The 26,232-nt window shown below is 48.2% G+C and overlaps 1 protein-coding gene across 1 annotated transcript in view; it reads left to right on the top strand.

The window, feature by feature from the left end:
• The window catches only part of LOC147883764 (pyruvate kinase, cytosolic isozyme-like), a 64,115-nt gene that overhangs the window by 20,919 nt on the left and 16,964 nt on the right, over nt 1-26,232 (top strand). Inside the window, exon 2 of the mRNA XM_087398317.1 lies at nt 16,995-17,456. Coding sequence (XP_087254443.1) covers nt 16,995-17,456 — 462 coding nt within the window. The remainder of the gene's footprint in view (nt 1-16,994; nt 17,457-26,232) is intronic.

The raw sequence follows: 26,232 nt of genomic DNA, 5'->3' as shown, positions 1-26,232 counted from the left end.
GAATTTAATGCATCCCAAGAGAGGGGTGAGATGTTGCATTAGGAAGGCCCTGTGATGATGACATGTGGCATCTAGATCCATCTAGGGAGATGGGGCTTGTTGAAGCTTGAGAGAGAAGAGAATAGTGGTTTTCACGTATGTTTTGATTCGTAATTCTCTGTCTGCTTGAAAGCTTCAACAAGGTTGGCTGGGTGGATTAACTCCGGTGCTGCTCCCGTGATCTGTAGTAGGAATAGTTGTATTTTGTGTTACAGGATGGCGAAGCTAGCCGGTAGGAGTGGATAACGCTGAGCGTTGACGAGCAGCACACTACGGATCCTTGTTGGTTAGTCGACGACCTCAGTAAGCTTCCGCATGGCGGCTCAGCATAGCAGCACACGAGTGTGACAGCCGCTTTCACAATGACTCAGACCTCGTAGTGGCTCCCTTCACAGGCGAGGTTGCTGGAGTTTATGGCTACATGCAGAGGGCTACTGTGCCGTCACGAGACTTGCTTGTGTTATTTGGAGGTCTTGGTTATCGGCGAGTGCTATGCAGATAGCATACAATAACTTCTGAAGGCTTAGTCATAGGTATTGTGAACGCACGTAGGAATCATACGTTGACGTTTCATTGGAGAAAGCCCTGGAGTATAGAGCTCGTTCACTTTGATGGTGTTACGATGACGGCTGCAAGTAACGAGAAGATTGTACAAGGGTTACGTATAGGTTTACGTGTGTTTCCTTGCTCACAGTTGACTGGACCAGGAACTTAACTGGGTTTTGGAGAGGCATTGCGCGTGCTTTGTTTTGTTGGTGCTTGAGCTCGTGGGAAGGGGTAGACAGTCCCACATGTTCGTGGTCACAAGGCAGGTCATAAATACGTATTGGAGTGGCTTGCAGGGACAAATTGATCTCTCCATGTAGCATGAATGACCAGGGAGTTTTCTATGCTTTTTAAAATCAGTTTTGGTATATGTTAATTCATTTTGCCTTAGGATTTGAGGTTTCTGAGATTGCAGGAGTTTCCCTAGCATAGGGAAAAGCGGTTTTGGTTTGCAGTTTGATATATGTCTGGTTAGCTGTAATTGTGGGTTGATTGTAGATACAATTCAGGTGTTCAAAAAAAAACAAAAAAAAACACACACACACACACACACCCCCATCGACCTAAATGGAAGTAGAAGAAGAAGTTTCTAGGGTGGATCCCGTAGAGTCGGGAGTCTGGCCGACCCCGCAGGTGTCGCACCCAATAGGCCATACACTATCTGGTAGAATTGCATTATTGGAGGATGCCTTGCAACATATTTGAGCGTAACCTTGGATTGTAGGAGGGGACTTCAACAACCTTGAGACCTTAGAGGATCAGCAGGGACGGGGCCCAGAGTTCCTCGGTATAGCTCAGGCAGAGCAGGCAGATTGGGACTCCTTCCTCTTTGCAGTGGGAGGTCGGGACAGTTGGAGGGAGCCTTCCTTTCGCAGTCTGGACTTCTCTTGGGGTTACAGGAGGGAGGGAGGCAGACTCCTGGAGCGGCTGGACCATTTCTATGTTAGTGATTGGGCGCTTGGCAGAGGAGGAGAGTCAGGAGTGGTTCCAGGGACGACACTTTCAGACCATGCCCCAGTCATCCTAGTCCTGGACTCGGCCTCTCAGTCCTCACCTCCACGTTCATGCCGGATCCCAGATTCCATCTATACCAGAGCAGCGGTCCACAGCAGGATAGTGGACCTTTGGGAGCAGGAGTGGGACCCTACCAGGGATATGGTTGCACAGGTAGCTCAGGCGCTTGCTGAGTCTAGCCGCATTTGCCAGCAGGAGGCGATTCAGGTCAGACAGCGGTGTTGGGCGCGGGAGAGGGGTCTCAGACGTGATCTCGCCTCGATTCAGAGGATGCAGCAGTCTTCTCCAGGCTCTGAGGAGCTCAGACAGCAGGAGGTTCGGGCCTGAGTCATGCTAGAGGAGATCACCCAGCGTTCGCTCAGAGTTTTCATTTCATGCTTCCAAGTCCTTCTGGGCTAGGAAAGGCGACAGGATGTGCAGAGAGTTCTTCAGGACTCATGGACAGAGGTCAGCAGGAGAACAGCTCCGGTCTCTTAGGGCGCAGGATGGTAGTGTCAGGACAGATCCAGATGAGGTCCGGGACTTGGCGACAGATTTCTACTGATCATTATTCCAGCAGGAGCCCCCAGACCCTCATGGCCGCATGTGCAGGGAGGAGGTGTGGAGATCTACACCGAGACTCGTGCAGCCCAGCATGCGCGACACCCTTCTTGCACCTTTCACTGTTGCGGAGATGTAGGATGCGGTGAGTGCTATTGATGGGCAGAAATGCCCAGGTGAGGATGGCCTCTCTAGAGCTTTCTTCACCACCTTCTCGGAGCAAATCCACCGGCCCTTGCTCGCAGCCTTCCAGCACATCTTCTCCAGTGGGCAGATGCCAGAGAGCCTTGCGACAGGCCTGATTTGCCTCATCCCCAAAGGGGGGGACCGCCAGGAGATCAGACAGTGGCGCCCAATCACCCTCCTCCCGACCGCCTACAAAATCCTCGCCAAGATGATCAGCAGTCGCATCCGCCCCCTGCTACACGACTTGATTCATGACACCCAGACTGGTTTTGTCCAAGATCGCAGCATCTTGGACAACATCTTCACTTTCTCAGAGGCGACGGAATGGGCCCAGCACAGTGGCCAGCACCTTGCCATACTCCTCGATTTTGAGAAGGCGTACGACAGGGTAGACTGGTCCTTCTTGGAAGGTACACTCGCTCGGTTCGGTTTCCCGGACGAGTGGATCAGAGGTATTGCTAGCCTTTACAGATCGGCCTCCAGTCGGGTTATCATTAGCGGCAGGATGGGGGAGAGATTCACACTCGAGCGCTCGGTGCGTCAGGGTTGTCCATTAGCGCCCTACCTCTTCCTATTTTTTGCGGAGGCCATGACACACTTCCTTCGAGCTCATACCACTGGTCTTCGCGGGATGTGTCTCCCTATTCGAGAGGATGCCGAGCTGCTGGACTCCGAGTATGCGGACGACACAACCCTATATGTGCAGGATGATGTCGAGTCACTGGAGCGAGTGAGACTGTCCCTAGAGATTTTTTGCCTTGCGGCTGGGGCGAAAATCAATTGGCATAAGTCAGTTGGTTTTCTTACGGATCCGGGAGCCAGCTCACAGTGGGGTATTTTCCTGGGGTTTTGCTGGATCCCTAGAGGACAGACGACACGTTACCTAGGATTCTAGGTAGGCCTGGACATCACACCGGCTCAGCAGTTCTTGCCGTTCCTAGCCTCCATACGACGGAAGCTTGCTTTCTGGAGCACGGCTCGGCTTTCCTTGGCAGGCAGGGCCCTTGTGGTCAACCAGGTCCTTCTTGCCACTGCTTGGTATGTGGCCTCTTGCTGGTGTTTCTCGAGGTCTTGTGTAGCCCAGCTGAGGAGACTGGTGCGGAACTTCCTATGGTCTGGTTCAGACGGTTCCGGCACCACCAGAGCTAGGGTCGCCTGGCAGACGGTCATCCTCCCCAAGCAGAGGGCGGCCTCGGCATCATAGATCCAGAGCTGCAGAGTCAGGCACTTCTTGGCAAGCTAGTCATCCGCGGTTTGACCCCAGGAGGATAAACGTGGAAGCTCTTGCTACAGCATGGTCTCAGTGGGTGTACTCCCCAGAGAGGGGGTGTTTGGGAGCCTTCTATCCGATGGATCTTCACTTCAGCTCCTTTGACTCAGCCCCGTTTCCCCTTTCTCCGTAGCCTTATTTCGGTCTGGAGGAAGTTGCGACACAGCCTTTCCCAGGTTCCCCCTAGTTACCGAGAGGAGACAGACAGACAACCCTTGATCTGGAGCAGCCAGGTGACAGATGATACAGGTCGCCAGCTTGGAGAGAGATCCCATATCCCTTGGGCGCTCTGGGCGCGTGGACCCACGCGCTCGTTCCGGGTGGAGGGACGTCTACAGTCAGATGAGCCCAGGCGAGCTGGCAGCAGCAGTAGACACGGCACGTGGGATCCAGGCTCGACGAGCGGAGATTGATGCTGCCATCCCTGCAGGTTGGAGGATTCCCGCAGGCACCGGACAGCTCTTCCCGGGAGATGAGAGGTGGCTAGGACAGTTCACTCCACGACGCATTCCTTTGGTGGTGGTAGGCCTCTTCTCGGACTCTTCGGTACACTTCTTCTCCATCACTGATGACAGTCGCCTACAGAGCAGAGAGGCCATGCTAGCCTCCATACGGCGGAAGCTTGCTTTCTGGAGCACGGCTCGGCTTTCCTTGGCAGGCAGGGTCCTTGTGGTCAACTAGGTCCTTCTTGCCACTGCTTGGTATGTGGCCTCTTGCTGGTGTTTCTCGAGGTCTTGTGTAGCCCAGCTGAGGAGACTGGTGCGGAACTTCCTATGGTCTGGTTCAGACGGTTCCGGCACCACCAGAGCTAGGGTCGCCTGGCAGACGGTCATCCTCCCCAAGCAGAGGGCGGCCTCGGCATCATAGATCCAGAGCTGCAGAGTCAGGCACTTCTTGGCAAGCTAGTCATCCGCGGTTTGACCCCAGGAGGATAAACGTGGAAGCTCTTGCTACAGCATGGTCTCAGTGGGTGTACTCCCCAGAGAGGGGGTGTTTGGGAGCCTTCTATCCGATGGATCTTCACTTCAGCTCCTTTGACTCAGCCCCGTTCCCCCTTTCTCCGTAGCCTTATTTCGGTCTGGAGGAAGTTGCGACACAGCCTTTCCCAGGTTCCCCCTAGTTGCCGAGAGGAGACAGACAGACAGCCCTTGATCTGAAGCAGCCAGGTGACAGATGATACAGGTCGCCAGCTTGGAGAGAGATCCCATATCCCTTGGGCGCTCTGGGCGCGTGGACCCACGCGCTCGTTCCGGGTGGAGGGACGTCTACAGTCAGATGAGCCCAGGCGAGCTGGCAGCAGCAGTAGGCACGGCACGTGGGATCCAGGCTCGACGAGCGGAGATTGATGCTGCCATCCCTGCAGGTTGGAGGATTCCCGCAGGCACGGGACAGCTCTTCTCGGGAGATGAGAGGTGGCTAGGACAGTTCACTCCACGAGGCATTCCTTTGGTGGTGGTAGGCCTCTTCTCGGACTCTTCGGTACACTTCTTCTCCATCACTGATGACAGTCGCCTACAGAGCAGAGAGGCCGTGCCAGCCTCCATACGACGGAAGCTTGCTTTCTGGAGCACGGCTCGGCTTTCCTTGGCAGGCAGGGCCCTTGTGGTCAACCAGGTCCTTCTTGCCACTGCTTGGTATGTGGCCTCTTGCTGGTGTTTCTCGAGGTCTTGTGTAGCCCAGCTGAGGAGACTGGTGCGGAACTTCCTATGGTCTGGTTCAGACAGTTCCGGCACCACCAGAGCTAGGGTCGCCTAGCAGACGGTCATCCTCCCCAAGCAGAGGGCGGCCTCGGCATCATAGATCCAGAGCTGCAGAGTCAGGCACTTCTTGGCAAGCTAGTCATCCGCGGTTTGACCCCAGGAGGATAAACGTGGAAGCTCTTGCTACAGCATGGTCTCAGTGGGTGTACTCCCCAGAGAGGGGGTGTTTGGGAGCCTTCTATCCGATGGATCTTCACTTCAGCTCCTTTGACTCAGCCCCGTTTCCCCTTTCTCCGTAGCCTTATTTCGGTCTGGAGGAAGTTGCGACAAAGCCTTTCCCAGGTTCCCCCTAGTTGCCGAGAGGAGACAGACAGACAGCCCTTGATCTGGAGCAGCCAGGTGACAGATGATACAGGTCGCCAGCTTGGAGAGAGATCCCATATCCCTTGGGCGCTCTGGGCGCGTGGACCCACGCGCTCGTTCCGGGTTTGGAGGGACGTCTACAGTCAGATGAGCCCAGGCGAGCTGGCAGCAGCAGTAGGCACGGCACGTGGGATCCAGGCTCGACGAGCGGAGATTGATGCTGCCATCCCTGCAGGTTGGAGGATTCCCGCAGGCACCGGACAGCTCTTCCTGGGAGATGAGAGGTGGCTAGGACAGCTCACTCCACGAGGCATTCCTTTGGTGGTGGTAGGCCTCTTCTCGGACTCTTCGGTACACTTCTTCTCCATCACTGATGACAATCGCCTACAGAGCAGAGGCCGTGATCGACCCCCAGCTTCCCTGGCAGCGCCTTCGCATTACAGGGCTGCAAGGGAAGACTTGGCATATAGACCCCCTGATTATGCAGGACCAGGATTGGAGACTCTGGATATGGGAGGGCCGTTCCTTGTTAGAGGTGGAGTGGGACCCAGGGGAGTGGCGTTGGCCACCATCGGAGACCTCAGAGAACCCTACCCCCTTCTTTTCTTATAGTGCACGCACGGGTCGGCGTGCTCTTGGGGCTCTCCAGCGGGCTACCCACACAGGCACATAGGTGGTATGCCCAGGGGATATCCTTGGTCTTTCTTCGCACTTTCTGGAAGACTCTTTGGGCTAGCTGGCGTCCGAGGAAGATCTCCTACTTCCTTTGGATGGTGGCACACAAGGGGCTTCCAGTTGGCAGTTGGCTGAGACAGATGGGGCAGGAGGGGCATTGCCAGATGTGTTTTTAGGAGGAGTCGTCCCTGAAGCATTGCCTTTGGAGCTGCTCGCATGCGCAGACGGTTTGGAAGGGAATCATGGGGATCTTAGCTAGGGCTACACCCGAGCTAGGACCGATCACTTGGGGAGCCGTTTGTTGGTGCAGCACTGAGCCGGGACATCACTTGGCCTATGAGTTCTCTAGACAGGATCCCGTCTTTTTCATCACGCAGGCCACTTGGGCATACATGGACAGTTTCCCATGGCATCTGACAGAGACAGATGCAGGAGCGATGCCTCGACACCCAGTTTGGGAGATCATAGGGAGCATCACAGGCTGGCATATCTGGACTTCCAGATGCGCGCAGAGTGTAGGAGCTCATACTACTTCTACTACCCAGACCCTAGCAGATATCTGGAGCACGATCATTCACACGCTCAAGGGTCAGTGGGATCAGATTCAGGGAGAGTCCCAGGTAGGGAAGGAAAAGAGACGACGTTTCCTTCGCGACTGGGACCACCGGGAGTTATTCTTCCAGCACTCCACTCAGAGTCTTCAGTGGCATTACGCCCCTCCACCGTGGCTGTTTGTCCACTCTCCGATGATTATGCCCTAAGAGGCTTGTATTTAGTATTTTGACTTCTCGGGCTGAATCCGTTTTGTGATTACAGCCCGCTGGCCTTCAGGCCTTCTTGTACTCTCGCTTTCAAGTAATATAACTAGCACTACTTTTTGCGCAAAAAAAAAAAATTTGAGCGTAACAGTTACAAGCAAATGTAGGGCAATCCGAGCTCAGGAAAATGGTTCATAGTATGTCTACTAGACCATCTCGTGAAGAGAAAGGTAAATCTCCAATGGAGCCTAAAACCAGTGTTAATATAGTCGAGCCTAGGAGGGCTAAGGTGCCTAATATTACCAATTATAGGCCAGAAAAGTATTCTGGTTGGATGTCTGACCGTAGTTTCGATATCATAGAGACCTGGTTACACAAATGGGACGAGGCCTTCGCCATTTGTGAAATCAGGAATGATATGAAGAAAATTTGTGAGACCAACCATATGTTTAATGAGGCAGCGGATAGGTGGTGAATAAAACAATAGAAAGATGGAGTGGCATCAACTACTTGGGAGGGGTTTGAAAAATAATTTAGAAAACACTTCTTACCTCCTGACGAAGCATCCCGAGCTTGGGATCAGTATGGAAACCTTTGTCAGAGAAATTTATCAATGGCGGAATACACTGATAAGTTCAGAGAAAGTGTAATGAAAGTTTATGAACCTCTACCTCAGTCAATCCAGGTAAAGATTTTATCTTATCTTTGGACTGAGTGATCAAATCAAGATGGAAGTTTGGGCTAAGTATGCGAACACGCTAGATGAAGCAATTGCCATAGCATTGAACTATGAGGATGCCAAAGGGAACAGACCAAGTGGGTTTGTGCAGGTTAGGACTTGGTATGAGTACTCGAAGAAAATTGGGTTTAAGAAAAAGTGGATTAGCAAAGGGAGTGCCTCATAGCCTAGTGGTCAAGCCAAGCAGGGGAAGCCAATTGAGACTCCTAAACCAAGTACCACCATTGGAATGAAAAGAAAAGTAACACCAATGGCAGCCCGGGCTTGGTCGAAGTCTTCTTTGAACCCAGAGCAAAGAGAAAAAGCGAGGAGAGAAGGCTTGTGTTTTGGATGCCTTCAGCCTCATCAGAGAAAGATTGTCCACAAAACAAGGATCGTCGGATGGCTGAGATGGTGATCTCAGAATGTGACGTGGAAATGGAGGAAAGTCCCAAAGCAGAACAGATGCAGATTCAGCTAGCGGGATCTTCTCAAAGATCAGTACCTGTTTTGTTATGTGTGTTTGTTGCTAAGCTAGTAACTAGTGCACCTAATAATGTCATGTCAAAGCCCGCAGCAACGGGGTATATAACCTTTAACGATACGGAGTTAATTAAGATGAAGGGGCAAGTAGTTAATCATGACGTCATTGTGTTGTTTGACTCTGCGTCAACGCACAATGTAATTAACTCCAAGCTTGTAAAGAGGCTGAAATTAAAGACTAGCCCATTTGACTATGCATATACAGTCAGAATGGCAAACGGAAGTTCAATTGAAGTATGGGACCAAAGGGTTACTCAGTTAGAACTTCGAATTTAGGACTATACAGAGAAGCTTGATTTTGAAATGACAAAGCTTGCTTACGCAAACATAGCCCTTGGTAAGGCTTGGCATTCCAGGAAGAATCCAGCCATAGATTGGAAAAAGCACATGTATCAATTCAAGATGAATAATGTGCTGTATGTCTTACGAGGTGAAAAAGATATACCTCAAGGACTGTTGGTTTTCGTAATGGAAGTTCAAAAAGCTCAAGAAGAGTTTTTGTTTCTTTGTACAACATCGGTAGAGCCGATTGATGGTCCTTCGGCTAGCACTGATGTTACCCAAAATGGAGAGATGGTCAAGTTGGCTGATCAAATAGCAAAGGAGTTCTCTGATAGTTTTAGGGATGAGTTACCTTATGGGTTACCTCCAGAGCGGAATGTTTAGCATAAGATTGAACTAACCCCGAGGGCAGAACCTGTAAATAGACCTCCCTATAGATTAAGTTTTACCGAAGAAGCGGAGGTATGAAGACAACTGGAAGAATACCTCAAGTTGGGGCAGATTCAATCCAGTTTCTCACCTTTTGCTTCGCCAGTGAAAAAAAAAGAAGAAGAAAGATGATACTTTTCGCCTCTGTATAGATTACAGAGCATTGAATAATATCACTATTAAGCACAGGTATCCAATGGCTCGGATCGATGATTTGCTAGATGCGTTACATGGGGCCATAATTTTCAGTAAGATAGATCTTAAATGTGGTTACCATCAGATCCGTATTAGAGCCGAGGATGTGCATAAAACCGCTTTTAGAAGCAGGTTTGGACATTATGAGTTTTTGGTAATGCCGTTTGGACTTACCAATGCTCCAGCTATATTCGTCATGCTTATGAACGATTTACTACGTCCGTATATCAAGTTTGTAGTACATTTTATTGACGATATTCTTGTGTTCAGCAAAAGTATTGCTGAGCATCACGAACACTTAAGAATAGTGTTCAATATTTTGAGGAAAGCCAGTCTTTATGTAAATAAAAAGAAAACTGTACTGTGTATGGTAAGACTTGAATATTTAGGATTCATTATTACTCCTGAGGGGGTAGAAATGGATCCAAAGAAAGTGGTTGCGATACTGACTTGGCCTATCCCTCAGAGTTTGACCGCTTTGCGATCATTCTTGGGATTTGTCCAATTTTATCGAAGGCATATCAAAGGATACTCCGAAATAGTATCGCCATTGACGGATCTGACCTCAGATAAAGTACCTTTTATATGGGGACAGAATCAACAGGAGAGTTTTAATCCCATAAAACAAGTTGTGGTCTCAGGTCCGGTGTTAAAAATAGTTGATCCCCAGAAACCGTTTTTCCGTGAAACCGATGCAAGTGGCATTGCGGTAGGAGCAGTTCTCCTCCAAGAGGGAAGGTGAGTAGCCTTTGAAAGCAAGAAGCTTTCTCCCTCTCAACGAAATTGGCCAACTCATGAATTAGAGTTGTATGCTGTTATCCATGCTCTGAAAACATGGAGACATTATTTATATGGATCAGAGTTTTATGTTCATGTTGATGTTGATCATGATACTCTGAAACATTTTTGTATTGAGGAGATGACCTCAAATGTAGACATGTGGCATACTAGATCCATCTAGGGAATTGGGGCTTGGTGGAATTTGCAAGCTGGAGCCTTCATGTAGTTGGATGTTCTGAGAGTTTGCTACCACTGAGGTTGGTTGGGAGGAAACTTTGAGTGCCTGCCCCGTGATTGATCGTTGAACTGACGATATGAAGCAGGTTCAAGTATAGTGAGCGTGATAAATATAAGGGCATTGGATGAGATATATAAAGTTTCCATGGTGCATAACCTCTATTGTATCGAACTACGAGCTTTTGAACCCTATTTGAATGGTAAAAAAATGATTACTCATGAATTGATTTATATTTTATCATGTAAAACAAAATTTCAATGTTTAAACTTTGGTTATTGTTGGAGATATCATAGCTAAAGAGTGTGGTGATACGGGAGTTCTAGTACTAGTTCATGTGTGTGAGTCATGTGTGAGTGCCATGTGTCACTATGGGACTTATCCCATATGCACTTGGTGCATGTGTGTGAGTGTGTAGCCTATAAGGCTTGTACTACTGATGATTATGAATAAGATAGCCTTTCATTATATCTTCATTTATGTTTCATTTCCTCACACCCTAACCATACCTCTCCCTCAATTTTATCCTAGATTCACAAGTAGTGTCTTATGACACTTGATGGGCTCTCTGACTCATACCAAGGTTTTGCTACAAATTTGAGACTAGTTATCATGGCTAATCCCAATTACTATTCTTTCGGTCAACTTGTTTCCCTACTCGTGCAGGAGGAGTAGAGTTGTCAAAACAGGGTTGCTTTTACTCATGCAGATTAGGCCTTTGCCTCTGATCACAAGGGCAAAGGCAAAGGGGGGGAAGCTTACAGCAAGCTCAAATATTCATCTGGCACCTCATCATCTTTTCCTCTTGCTGGCTGGAAGAAGAAGAAGCATTGTAATCGTTGCAGGAAGCCCGGTCATGACATCTCTGAATGTTGGAAGTGTATTGCTTCGGAAAAGAAAAAATAGCAGCAAGGTCTTGTAGATACAAATCCTCCCGCTGCCCATGATCACTCTCATGAAGTAGCAAGCCAGGTTTGCTACCTCATGAGAGTGGGCATTTGTTGTGATAGGCAGCTATAGCAGCTAATGCCTTTGCTGAATCTGCGACTTCCAACACTCCCTTATGGCATGAGAGATTGGGGAATCTAAACTTTAACAGTTTGTTGAAGATGCTTCCAAAGGACATGGTGGTAGATCTCCCACCCTCCCATGCTTGCAGCTACAAAACATGTATGTGAGAGCTGCTGATTGGGGAAAATTTATTGGTTCTCATTTCTAAAAGATGGGACCATTGGTGTATCCAGGAAGTTGCAGCTATTACATAGTGATGATAGTACCACTTGGGGGCTACTTATACTATGCTACTTTTGTGAAGGACTTCACCATGTTTACTTGGATTTTCCCATGAAATCCGAGTCCGATGTCGTCTCTTGCTTCAAGCATTTTCTTGCCTTAGCAGAGAATGAGTGTGAGGAAAAACTCTCGACCCTTCGTTTTGAGGGGGGGGGGGGGGTTTGAATACTTATCCTGGGAGTTTTCTGATTCTTTAGCAGCTGTCAGGAGGGCGTGAATTTTTTATTGTGAAATTTACGAGTGGCTAACCTTGGCAATACTTTGGAGAATTTAAGTGGGAGATTTGAGTGCCAAAGGTCCCTTGGTCTTAATTGTTTGGGCTTTTGGAGTGGTCCAAAGAGGGGGCAAGAGCGCTGGCCAACCTTCGGCTGTAACCCGACCTACAAGTCGGTGTAACAGGGTGGCTGGGGGCCTGGTTGGCCTCCTGGTTGGCCTCCCCAACTAGGCGCCTAGGTGGTGCCCATGTGGTGACCACTTGGCAGCAGCAAGAGCCCGGGGGTGGGCCAAAATTGACTTGCACCCCCTGCAAACAGCCGCAGCCAGGGCAACTCTAAGACGGCCCGCAATCAGCCGTGATTTGGGCCGTACAGATCCTCAGCACCCTTTGCAAGGTGACAGCTCATTGGGAAAGCCTGTGTTTGCTTGGAACATGCTGCAATCACTAGAAGTCCTTGGAAGAGGTGCATGCCAGGATACACAGCTAACACCTGTCCTAGACTATCCTCACATGGGGCGCGCACACCCACATCACATGGTACATCCGGAGATGCTCCACTCTAACACCCCCTCTCAACTCTTGGATGTAGCATCATCTCTAGGAAGTTGGGTGTGCCACTGGAGCATCTGAAGGAATCCATCGCGTGATCCTCATGTTTGGCTTCTTCCAAGTCTGTGGCGTTAAAGGCAGGGTCTGTACACAGTCTTTCTTTTCATGGTACCCATTTCTATTTTTGTCATGTCGCATTTTGAGGGGAAAAACCATCTCTATGGTCTTTCCTTTTTAAAAATTTATTTCACTTTTTAAATCCTCACTCTTTCTATCATGAGTACTTCACTAATACCACTCTTTAAATCATCAAATTCAAAGAAGGGAGGTTCTCAGCACTAAAAGTGTAGTAGGTTAACATCCCAAGCGAAGGGGGCCACCAATGCAAGTTGTGTATGAGAAGGCGGCCACCTCCTCCACCCTCTCGAGTGCCCCACTCATGTAGGCAAGAATCACTCTCCCGGATCCCACTGCACCTCCCGAAGAAACTGGCTCTCCCATAACAAAAGATGCTACCATGACCCCTCTTGCTTGGTCACAAGGGCACCAAGTTGTGGCCCAAAGGACTTGCTTGGTCACAAGGGCCCTTCCTACTAGGGAGAGTTTGGATGAGCTTCAATACAAAGCTTCTGCTGCACTCTCTCTAACACGGGGGCAATCTACTGTCCTTTTGAGATGCCAATACCCACCTGGTGCATCTGGTTGGCGCTCCTTGCATATAGGCAAAGACCGTCCGAATCTGAAAAACCCCATTTTAAGACCCGTGCAAATTATCATACCTATCGGATATTTTTGCATGGTAAGGGAAGCATTTTTCCTTGTTTCTCACCACATGTCATGCATGAGGGTCAAAAAACATGCATCGGGGTGCATCATTCAAATGTGCGTGTCTCTGATGGGTACAATACTTTGTATGGGCCTTAATCTCACCCAATGTAAGGCCCAAGAAAAGATTACTCAGGCCTTCTCGAAATCCAAGAGGACTGTGATAGGTTGAGATTCCTCTTGAGCCTCCCAAAACGTGAAGATGTCCAAGAAAAGATCACTCCACCTTACATAGGCCTTCTCAAATCCAAGAGGACTGTGATAGGCTGAGATTCCTCTTGAGCCTCCCAAAAGGTGAAGATGTCCAAGATATTGTGTTCTGAACAAAACTGTCTATGTGTCGTGGACGATGTCAATGAGGTGGGGCCACAACCATAGTCACAATCACAACCACAAGAACGTAGGGGCATCCGGCTGGCGCTCCCTGCATACAAGCAAAGACCTCCTGAATCCATCTGTCTAAAAAACCCCACTTTAAGATTCGTGCAAAGTATTGTGCCTATTGGATATTTTTGCACGGTTAGGGAGCATTTTTCCTTGTTTCTTACCACGTGTTATGCATGAGGGTCAAAAAACATGCATCTGGGTGGGTCATTCAAATGTGCGTGTCTCTGATGGATAGGATAAATTTATATGGGCCTTAATTTCACCCAAGTTAAGGCCTAAGAAAGATCACTCCACCCTATCATAGGCCTTCTCGAAATCCAAGAGGACTGTGATAAGCTGAGATTCCTCCCAAGCCCAATCCACTGCCTCCCAAAAGGTGAAGATGTCCAAGATACGATGTTCTGAACAAAATTGTCTTTGTGTCGTGGATGACAGCGAGGTTGGGCCACAACCACGGTCTCAAGATCTTAGCTGAGATTGTAAGTGATATCTAGCAAGGTGATCAATCTCCTCGGTCGAATGTCAGACCTATTCCCCCCTTTCGAAATCTGTCAAATCCACCCTTGACTCAATGATTGGAGGAGCGAGCTAGAGTCGAGAGAAAATCTCCCGGAAACCTAGACATAGGGGAGTGTGAATGTACTTCCAAGGCGTTTTTGCGGAGGGGGTCTTTGTAAGCTCCTCATCAGTGACAGGCAACTCCACCTATCTACTCATGCCCGAGGAGACCACTGTTGGGATATGGCCTTTGACTTCCTTGGATTAAAGTGGTCAATCTTTAAGATCTCTTGCAGGTTTGAATGCATCTGTCCGCTCGCATCTAGCAACTGTTGAAGTTGTGGTGTTGCTAAGCGAGGGCTAGTGGTCCGAAAAAATTATGTGGTCATCCTGTCTCCTTGTTGCACCCATTTTTCCCTGAAGGTATTATAAGAGAACTCAATCCGGCGGATCTCCGTGGCCTGGAGGTCTAGCTGAGTACTGTTGTACCAACACCCATTCTGCCCTGAAGGTATTATAAGAGAACTCAATCCGGCGGATCTCTGTGGCCTGGAGGTCTAGTTGAGTACTCTTGTACCAATCTGCTAGCCACTATGAGATTGGGTCTTGCTCCTAGAGACTCTCAATGAAAGCCAAATCTCCTCTCAGTACTCTCTCTCTCTCTCTCTCTCTCTCTCTCTCTCTTTGTGTCTGTCTCTTGAAGAGGGTGACAATCATGTAAAGCCTGGGTCTAAAGCTTCTCACTGCTTCTTTGAATCATATTGGCTACTCAAGCGGCCCATCCGACCTTGGGGGGGCTATCTGGCTGCTTCCAAATACTGCCACAGGCTGCTGCACCTTCTCCTCTTATGACAAAGCATCGAGGATGCAAATGCCCTTCTGTGGGAGTCCGTGATGTGGCTGCTCTAAGTGCATCACGATGGGGGAGTGATCGGGCACTGTCATCCTTGGCAAAATACTCATGGCTCCCCCTCTGTGCATCGTCCAATCCCCCACGTAATTTTTGTCACGTCTCTCTAGCAAACCATCATACCGCAGTCTTGGACCGAAAGAGCAGCGCATACTACCTGGGAGCTTGCGAAAATAAACACTCCCAATGGCTATGCTCGGGAGAGGGCATTGTCGAGAAGGAGGCTGCACCCTGCTTATCCTCCTCGAACTCTAGATTGTTAAAGTCTCCTCCAACAATCTAAGAGTCTACATCGCCTCCGGAAAGAGGGATGCCGTTGTCAACAAGCAAGGGCATAAACGTTCAGGATCCCGATCTTGTAATCTCCCTTCCGTAGACCAATCTAGACCACGCCCTCCAATAAGCTCAAACACATGTGGGGCCAACGACTGGAGAGACACACACACACACACACACACGCACGCACGCACGCACGCGTACACACATTTTTTTGGTGTCAGCTATGAATGTACACACACACACACACACACACACACAGAGTGAAATGCAAACCTCTTCTCTTGTTAACTGTAGGGGACCACACCTCTGGCATTCTCCTTGGGAGGAGCCCGTGCCATTGTCTGATGTTTGCTGTTGCAAGCATGTGCTCCTAAATCAAGAGGATATCTACTGACTGTCCCACCACATCCCTTTTCAGCATCTGGTGAAGTATCAACTCTGTGGCTGCCGTGCATGATCATGAAGCATGTGCACATTCCAACTCACCATGGTCCAGCTCATGGGGGAGGGGGGGTTGTGGCAAACTAGGCCCCCTTATGCGTGGAAGCCTGTGTAACAACCGTGGAGTTCTAAGTTTTCGAAGGAGACTTTGAAGGTTAGTAGTTTTTGGTCGTGCAACAGTGTGCCACTGGCTCAATGCCTCCTAGTAGTGTCCCTTGCATAAAAAAGGAAGTCTGCATGCGTAGCTGATTGGCGTACTGGTTCAATGGCCAGTCTGCAACCTTCCTGAGCTGCTTCTCTGACAGAACAAAATCCCTCTTGTGGAAGATTGGCAGGCCCCATGTTTTGCTACCATGTTGGATGAAAATGATCTAGATGAAAGATCACCTATGTTCCAACATGAAAATACCATTATTAGTAAACATATGAGAATTTTTTCAAAGTGAGGTCATGGTCAGCTTAATTCATTTTTTATGTACTTTGCTCACATTGTTCAGGAAGACCAAAAGTATCACTTTCATTTGTCTAGAGTTTGGTAGAGTCTATGGCAGAAAGTTTACTCTCATCTTTCCTCACTATAGCATTGGGATCATTATAGATAATTCTAAACCGTTTTAGATAAAAAATGAAAATAATAGGTTGAAATCCAACTTTGAGATATTTTGTATGGTCTTGCAATAATTATCTGCGAGGTGTATGACCTTATAATTCTGCATTCTTTGTGTATTTTGTTTATTAGTCATGTCTCGGACTTTCTCTTGGCAACTGTTTCAAGGCATCATCGAGTAAAGGAATTCCCAGTTGCTTAATGATCTGCGTCAGTGTGTGCTCGTAGAAGTGTTTGCAACTACAATTGGAACCTTTTTTCCTGCTTGTGGTTCTTGTTGCTGGGCACCACTGTACATCCCTTTATTTGACAATGTACATTCCTGCGACGCTTGGAATAAATAAAGGTAATCAAACATTTCATTGAAGTGTTGACGACTTTTCAAAGATTAAGGGGTCCGATCAATTGAATAGACACAATTCCGGAGAGCACTTTTCTGAAGTTCAGAATGTAAAATGCTTTCGTTTGTTGCTGGACCAGGACATTTAAATATAGCATTTATGCAAACCATGTCTTTGCTCAATTATTTCATTTCTCGTACTGCAATGCTTATATACATCCTGGAGCAGGGGAAAATTAAGAATCTGAAAGTCTACGAAACTGTGATCCACAATCAGATACAATCACTTTCTGTAGTGACAGTAACTCTATGTATAAATCATAATTCCTTCTGTTCTGGTTCAGTAAGTATTCTTATAGTTTTTGTTTCATGCAGGGTCCTGAAATACGTACTGGTTTTTTGAAAGATGGTAAGCCCATTCAGCTTGTGGAGGGGCAAGAGCTAATCATTTCCACAGATTATAGCATTAAAGGTGACTCGAAAATGATATCTATGAGCTACAAGAAGATTGCTCAAGATTTGCAACCTGGGAGTACCATTTTATGTTCTGATGGAACAATCACTCTCACTGTGTTATCATGTGATTCAGCAGCTGGAATTGTTAAAGTTAGATGTGAAAATACAGCCACCCTTGGGGAGAGAAAGAATGTCAATTTGCCAGGGGTGGTTGTGGATCTCCCTACATTGACTGAAAAAGACAAAGAAGACATTTTACAATGGGGTGTACCTAACAAAATTGATGTGATTGCCCTTTCATTTGTTCGCAAGGGCTCAGACCTTGTCACAGTTCGGCAATTACTCGGCAACAATGCAAAAAGTATTAAGTTGATGTCAAAGGTACCAATAGTTATTTACTTGGGAAAATGGGTTTTAGGTCATTTAGTTTACGCTTTTCCTTTGGCCATCCAATGGAGGCTTATCAGTATCATTACAAAGGTCATCAGGACCGATATGATTGCCCACTTGAGACCTGGCATTTGCATTTGGATGCACACGCACTCGCACACAGACTCACATGCGCGCACGCATAGGTAGGTGTATATATGCATTTTGCACGCACATTTACTCATGAATATATAAGTGCACATGCACACACACGTGGAGAGAGAGAGAGAGAGAGAGAGAGAGAGAGAGAGAGAGAGAGAGAGAGAGAGAGAGTTTATTAAAGTCTGATGGGTCTATGAGACTGTGAAAATCCTGGTACAAACGAGCTGTGAGGGTTACACAAGCATCCACACCAATGCAGAATGCAAAAAATGCAACATGATAGTTACTAAGTACAACATAGTCATGTCAGTGGTTGGCTACATATCATCATCATCATCATCATCAGGACATCAAGGTGGATGAGGCAATGGAGGCATGAAATCGGCGATAGAATGTTGTCGGCTGCTCACGGGTGTGGCCCTTTGATGTCTCTTGGTCATAGCGCTGCGCCTAACAAGGGCTACAACAACCCCTGTCAGCCGGGCTCTGACTCTGAATAGAGAGGGGATATCCTCAAGTGTAATTTGCTCGTCAACCCTCTGTCTGAGCTGTCGAGTCACTGGCTCTGGGTCATGATCATGTCAAGGCCTCGTATTGTGGGGGTCCGTGTGATCTTGCTGGAAGAACTCCGTGGTAGAGCTCTGAGAGGGATCTACCCAAGAAGAAGTTTGTTTCTATCTCTGTGATCAAAGTAGCCTCTCGCGGTGCCTGGCTGCCTCATGAATTAAACCCCCCAAGCATCTCTGATAGGAGAGGAATGGGGACAAAACCCTAGAGCTATCTATGAAGAGGCAGTATAAACGCCCTCGGATCTCATAGTAAACAGGACACTTAAAGATGAAGTGCTCTTCCGTCTCAACCTCCTGTATGTCACATAATGTGCATATGCGCCTCTCCCTGGGTAGGCCCTCTGCTCTGCCGCTCTCAATACGAAGTCTATGTGAAGAGACCCGAATCTACCCAATAGAGATTCTCCGTCAGTGGGGTAAGTGGATCTGCGTGTATCTTCGTGGGTCAATGAAACCCTCCTCTGTGATATGCAAGCATGATCCATGTAGAAGTTGAGCTTCACTGGAAGCTCGCTCGGTCCCAGTGGTCCCAGCCAGGTCCGGAATGTGTGTAGCTGTAAGAGGTCCTCACGGATGACCTGGTTGACATCGTGTGACAGGAGGGGAGAAAACGGAGCGTCCATACTGTACTGGAAGGGAGGGAGTCTATCCATGTGGAGCCCCAGTCGCTCAAACCATCTCTCTGTGCGTGCATACCAGCATCTCTGGTCACCTCCCGTTGATAGTGCCATAGAGGACAATGCTAGCCATGGTAGTCTGCTGCGCCGAGAAGTGTAATCCCCTTACTCCTTGACTTGATATAGATATTTGATGACCTGAAATGCCACATCTAGCTGTAATGGGAATGACCCAAACTCATCCTAAATGATCTGGTGAGGAACGGATGTCTTACCGTGAATCATTCGCGATAGCATGAGAACCTGTAGCCGCTCCACACGAGCCCACTCTATATATCCGACAAATTTGGCCCCCAGCAAGGGCTGCCATACATCCCTGTTGGGCGGACCAGGGAGTCAAAAAGCAGCCCCTTGGTCCCTGGATTGTCGGAAGCACTGCCTCTCTAGTTTGGCCAATGAAGCGTATCCCCTACCTAGGCGGGCCTGCATTACGGGTCTCATAGTGAAGATGGGTCCGTAGAAGAAAACCCCAAGATACGTGTATGACGAAACTATCTCAACAGGTGATCCCTCAAACGTGAACTGCTCCTGGTGCATGACGGCTCGAGATGTATTGAAGATCATAACCTTGGTTTTACCAAGGTTGACCTTCAAATCATGAGACTCACAAAATGAGACTCACAAAAAACTGTAGTGTGTCAAGGTGTCTCTGGAGCCTCTCTGCTGAGGAAGACAAAAGTGCCACGTCATCTGCATCCGGATCAACGTGCTAGCAAGAGAGCATTCCCCCTGTGTCGACATCACTGTCTCAATGTAGAGGCCAAACAAGATAGGTGATAACGGACACCCTTGTTTGACCCCAAATAGTGCTCATGATCTCGTTTGTCTACCCAGATCCTACCCGGACTTTGCCTGAGACTGTCTCGTAAAGTGCCATGACAGCCAAAATGTTCTCCTGGTCATAACCCAAATCCTGTAGGCGTCGGAGGAGGCGGGCTCTCGGAATCGTATCAAATGCTTTGTGGAAATCTACAAAGACAAAACGTAGCCTATGGGATGCAAATACTTTTTAAATGAAGGTAGGAACTTTGTGTGAGCTATTGGAGTAACTAGGTGTATGAGGACATAACCGACGACAATTGGGAACTTCACTATACAAGGACATTCAGATTATAGAACACATTGATTTGCAAACTGGGTGAAGAAAAAGTAGATCCTAGCCCTTTTTACAGCTCTTTACTTGTTAGGTTGCGGATGTCCATCCTCTTACCTACTAGCACTCTTGAACACTTAATCTGAAATGGCTCACGAGGGGCTTTGTATAGAGTACATGGCACATAGTATTAGTACACTGGCTCCAATCTTGGCAAAGCTATTTAATGGAGTGGTTTGTACCGGTTTCTCCCACACCTAGATTGTTTACACCATTACCCCAATCCACAAGGTAGGGTATCCCATGGGTTCGAAAACTACAAGATTATCATGATTCGACATGTCATGTGCAAGATTTATGCAGCAACACTTAACACTCACGTTACCCGAGAGGCAGTGTGAGGGATTTAGAGCGATTGGGTAGGCAGGCTTTGGGGCAGGTCATGCTGTTCTGGACCACATCTTTACACTGAGAGCTGTTATTGAGGGGCATGAAAGTAGAGAGTTTATTGTTGCGTTGTGGATTTTTGCAAAGCCTTTGACACTGTACCATGAGCTCAACTCTTCAGACAACTTATTTGAAACCAGCCTCAACAATGCAAAGGGTGGTAGGATCCACTTAATTACAGCATACACAGTAATTTGACAAATAAATATGCACCACAGATTTAAATCACAGGGGAGCTAGAGCGCTCCTACTTAGAAACAAGGACACCGATTGGCCCCAAACGTTGGCGCCCCTTGCGGTATTTATTTAACATTCATTTGAAGCCAAGCGGCTGATTACAAAGGTCTTTGGGAAGCTGCACCACAGGCAAACCAACACCCACAGACTCCCTGTCCAGCCCACCCTGTAATTCCCTGCTCAACTCCAAACGGTGAAATGGCATCCAATTACTAGACAATCCTGTATCCTTAGCCAACCAAAGCATGCAACAGAGACCCCAAAAGCATCCAGTGTCTATGCCACACATGCAATTGCACAACCCAGTTGAGATTGTTTCATCCTATACATACCTGGGGATTCTTTTCACAATTCGACCACCTATATAGGCCCATTTGAGCAGGGGGTATGCCACACTAGCCAGAGTCAAGCGTCACTGCTTCTACTTAAATTTCTAGATTCGAGAACCAAGTCTCTCCTATTTGACTTAGTGGTCTGCCCAGCAGGGACGTACCGTTGTCCTTTCTGGGGGATAGACTTATCAGGGACAGACTGCTGGTCTCGCTTATAGAGACTTTGGGTTCTGCTTCTTGCTCGGATGATCCGTAGCAAGCCATCGGTCCCGCATTAGATCATACTAGTAGATTTTGGGGCTACCCCTCTACAACTTGATGCTGTTTTTCAAGTGGTCACTTATCTTCATAGGGTCAGGGACCTTGTTACCACAACCTCCTGAAGATACAAATTGCCACGGCTGACTTCATTTATGGCATTGGAGATGGAGGGTGATTAGAGGAGCTAGTATGCTTGGGGACGCAAATGGTTTGCAGGCTTGGGCTACAGAGGTACAGATTGTTAGCTGCTTGTTAGGAGGAGCTGCATATTGAAGACGTGGTTAGCACTACATAACTTTCGATTAAACGTAGCTTCTACAGAGATTGTTGCTTGCGGGCCCTAGAGGAGGGGTTTACTGAACTGTTGGGCTACATGCAGATTCATCTCCCGCATGCATCGAGGATCTTGATTGGTCAATTCTAGGTATCTTCACATAGGCTCTGGGTTGAGACGGGGCGGGCATAGGGCATCCCATGTGAGAGATGGATCCGCATTTTTTGTGATACGTAGGAGATCGAGACAGAGGATAACTTTTTTTTTTTGCGCAAAAAGTAGTGCTAGTTATATTACTTGAAAGCGAGAGTACAAGAAGGCCTGAAGGCCAGCGGGCTGTAATCACAAAACGGATTCAGCCCGAGAAGTCAAAAAGTTAAATACAAGCCTCCTAGGGCATAATCATCGGAGAGTGGACAAACAGCCACGGTGGAGGGGCGTAATGCCACTGAAGACTCTGAGTGGAGTGCTGGAAGAATAGTTCCCGGTGGTCCCAGTCACGAAGGAAACGTCGTCTCTTTTCCTTCCCTGCGCGGGATTCTCCCTGAATCTGATCCCACTGACCCTTGAGCGTGTGAATGATCGTGCTCCAGATATCTGCGAGGGTCTGGGTGGTAGAAGAAGTCTGAGCTCCTACAGTCTGCGCGCATCTGGAAGTCCAGATATGCCAGCCTGTGATGCTCCCTATGATCTCCCAAACTGGGTGTCGAGGTGTCGCTCCTGCATCTGTCTCTGTCAAATGCCACGGGAAGCTGTCCATGTATGCCCAAGTGGCCTGCGTGATGAAAAAGACGGGATCCTATCTAGAGAACTCATAGGCCAAGTGATGTCCCGGCTCAGTGCTGCACCAACAAACGGCTCCCCAAGTGATCGGTCCTAGCTCGGGTGTAGCCCTAGCTAAGATCCCCATGATTCCCTTCCAAACCGTCTGCGCGTGCGAGCAGCTCCAAAGGCAATGCTTCAGGGACTCCTCCTCCTGAAGACACATCTGACAATGCCCCTCCTGCCCCATCTCTCTCAGCCAGCTACCAACTAGAAGCCCCTTGTGTGCCACCATCCAAAGGAAGTAGGAGATCTTCCTCAGACGCCAACTGGCCCAAAGAGTCTTCCAGAAGGTGCGAAGAAAGACCAAGGATATCCCCTGGGCATACCACCTATGTGCCTGTGTGGGTAGCCCACGCTGGAGAGCCCCAAGAGCACGCCGGCCCGTGCGTGTACTGTAAGAAAAGAAGGGGGTAGGGTTCTTTGAGGTCTCCGACGGTGGCCAAAGCCACTCCCCTGGGTCCCACTCCACCTCTGACAAGGAACGGCCCTCCCATATCCAGAGTCTCCAATCCTGGTCCTGCATAATCAGGGGGTCTATATGCCAAGTCTTCCCTTGCAGCCCTACAATGCGAAGGCGCTGCCAGGGAAGCTGGGGTCAATCACGGCCTCTCTGCTCTGTAGGCGACTGTCATCAGTGATGGAGAAGAAATGTACCGAAGAATTCGAGAAGAGGCCTGCCACCACCAAAGGAATGCCTCGTGGAGTGAACTGTCCTAGCCACCTCTCATCTCCCGGGAAAAGCTGTCCGGTGCCTACGGGAGTCCTCCAACATGCAGGGATGGCAACATCAATCTCTGCTCGCCGAGCCTGGATCCCACGTGCCGTACCTATTGCTGCTGCCAGCTCGCCTGGGCTTATCCTACTGTAGACGTCCCTCCAAACCCGGAACGAGCGTGCGGGCCCATGCGCCCAGAGTGCCCAAGGGATATGGGATCTCTCTCCAAGCTGACGACCAGACAGAGGATAACTTTATATTTAGATGCCTCGTATACTATGCACGTAGAAAGTTCCTAGCACATCCTGATCAGTGGCGAGTGGCCACTTTCGTTTTTGAGGCCTAAAGACATGGAGGCCAACTTATATGAGCAAGAGGGGAGCACATGAGGAATCGGATGAGCCCAGCCAAAGCAAGATTACATATTTTTTCTATGGTGACCGGAGCGAGGATCAAACATAGCAGAGAGCCAGCGTGCACGACCTGATGGACCTAGCCTTGGGTGGACACTTACACGAGGACCATAGACATATACTCTCTCTTTGATGTGGGGGGATAGCCACTGGAGTGACGATAGCACTTGTCAGACAGCGGGCTATACCATGGAGATTACAAAGGAGGGATGTGTAACAAAGCTTAAAATTACTAAGTTCATTTCTATTCTAGTCAGCCTCTAAATGGCTTTGTAAATAAGTAGTACCTTAGTGCCACATGGCAATTTAGCCTAAGGATTACTTGCACTTCTATCCATTTACTTCTAGCTGCTATCATTTTTGCTAGTCGAAGCTAGTGATTAGGGGAGGTCTAGCTAGGCTGTAGGCTGGCTTAGCTACATTGGTATCAGAGCACTTTTCATGGGAATTTGTGGGCAAAATCTTTTCATGTCACTCTGAAACTTGGAGCATGTGCTCATGAGCCTATGGTACACCTTTGTACCAAAATTGGTCACGAGACGTTATTCCAATCATTGTTTGCCAGGCGTTAGGTTGCTAGAGAGTCACAAATTCGAATTTCTCAGATTTGTAAATTTCTTACATCAATCTGATCACAGTGATCTCCTGAATCAAAGCCCTAAGGAATTCCAGCGAAATTCTTGGTTTGGACCTGCATTTTGGGCCTAACAGTTGACGCAGCTAGTTTTTCCTTTTTGGAGTGATCTGGAAATCCACTGCTCCAAATAAAGTTTTGATTGCATCCAGGGAGTGCCCCCAGCTGCAGCAAACTCTGTACTACGCTTGGGAATCATCCGAGCTCAATTGGGCCAGAATTGCCCAGGTTTATGTGATGTAGGCAGTTTTCTAAATTTACTGCGATATGGACATTTATAGCTCAATTGGGCCAGAATTGGGAATCAATCCGAGCTCAATTGGGCGAGAATTGCCCAGGTTTGTGATTTAGGCAGTTTTCTAAATTTACTGCGATATGGACATTTATAGCTCCAAATGATGTTTTGATTGCCTATAGGGAGTCGCCCCAGCTGCAGCTAGCATTGTACCAGGTTCGACTCTGATGAGAGCTCATTTTCCCTTTCGTCTGCCCCAAAATTGAGTTTCAGAAGGCGCAATTTCTGTCAAATGTTAATGACAGCTTATGGACCTCCATAAATTAGGGCTTTCATCCCTAACTATTTCACTCTGTTATATCTTGCTCAAGCCTAATTTTGTCTGTATATCTTGCTCAAGCCTAATTTTGGAGCGTTTATTGCAATTGGATCCCTAATTCAGCAAACTTTGTACTGTGCACTGTGCATCTACCACGTGGACAGTGAATCTGCTGTCTTAGCAGTTGGCATATTGTAAGAAGCAGCCTATGGGGGATCTTGATCCCAGCCATGAGGATGATGCTATGATGGATAGTACAAGGATGGGTATTGGCTCCAGTGGGGGAGTCCTAGATGATGGCATTGATAATATTGAGACCCCTGGCAGTTGCAAACATGAGTTTACAGATGGCACCTCAAATGTGCAAGCATCTCATTGCTAGGAGCAGAATAATAATGGATATGTAGACTTTATATTGCAGGGGCTCAAGGAGTTGACCATGGAGATTAAGGCCAATGGATCAAGAATGCAGAACTCCTTTGCCACTATGAATAGAAGGCTTGATCAGCTCAGAAGAACCAGGTTCATGAAGCAGGCCAGAGTGATGACTCAGATTCTGATGCTGACATCCTTGCTGAACCACATGCAGACATTACTGGTTTTATGTCAAGGAAAGCCTAATATTCTAATGGTATGACGCTCATGGGAGCAGGAAACCACCAAGAGGCAATGTGCCCAAGGGTACCGGTCCTGAAGTGGATGGCCTATGTCAAAGGTACAATGATTACAAGGCGCTCCCAACAGATCTCAGGTCAGTTATGCCCTTCCACCAATACATTCAAACTGTTAAATCTCCTGAATCCAAGGGACCCACTCATCAGGACAAGGATGCTAAGGATAAGATTGTTTTGTCCAATCTTGTACCCCTAACGAGCTGGAAGAGTGGTTAAGTAAAATGGAGGGACGATTTCATGCTATATCCGAAGAGTGATCAAAGCAAGGTTAGGTTTCTTGTGCTACACTTAAGACTATGCATGGGCTGTACTCAAGATGTGTCATTTGCCTAGCAACCACTGCCTGCATGTGACCTATCTCCTAAAGAAACCAAAAACATATTCCCACACGAAACATGTTACCTGCCAAAGCCAGCAAATAGGATACACAATGAATTCGAACCCGCTTGCATTCAGTGCTCTTCCCATTCTCAATGGGGATCAATATCACAAACATTAGCCCTGCAGGACTCTGCTCTCACACCCATATGGCCATAGGCTTCCATTCTTAGTGCAAACGCTTGCATCAGAACCCGGGAGCTGTTACTAGCAGCCCATGCAGGACCACACATTCCCGAGATGACTGTTAAGCCAGGCAATCTCCAATTCTCCAGGATCAGATAAACAGGTACAAACACCACTGGTGCCTCTCCAAATCCTGTCAAAGAAACCTCGCATTGGAGGCAAAAACCACAACCAAAGAAATGTCAAAAGCCCCGGTGCAGAGGAGAAACAAACATAAAAAATTATTTAAAAAAATGTTTTTCTGGTCTGACCAGATCTGGCCGACCAGATCTGGCCTGGTCGGTCAACTCTGACCAGGTCGGTCAACCTACAGGTTGACCGACTTTTTCTGCCCCTTCCTATTTAAAGGGGGGGGGG

Source organism: Dipteris shenzhenensis, chromosome 27 (assembly GCF_047967505.1).
Source record: "Dipteris shenzhenensis isolate YYH24624 ecotype China chromosome 27, Dip_SZ_1.0, whole genome shotgun sequence".
NCBI classification, from domain to species: domain Eukaryota; kingdom Viridiplantae; phylum Streptophyta; class Polypodiopsida; order Gleicheniales; family Dipteridaceae; genus Dipteris; species Dipteris shenzhenensis.
Note: the sequence above shows the minus strand (reverse complement) of the source record. Positions and strands in the feature narration are given on the sequence as shown.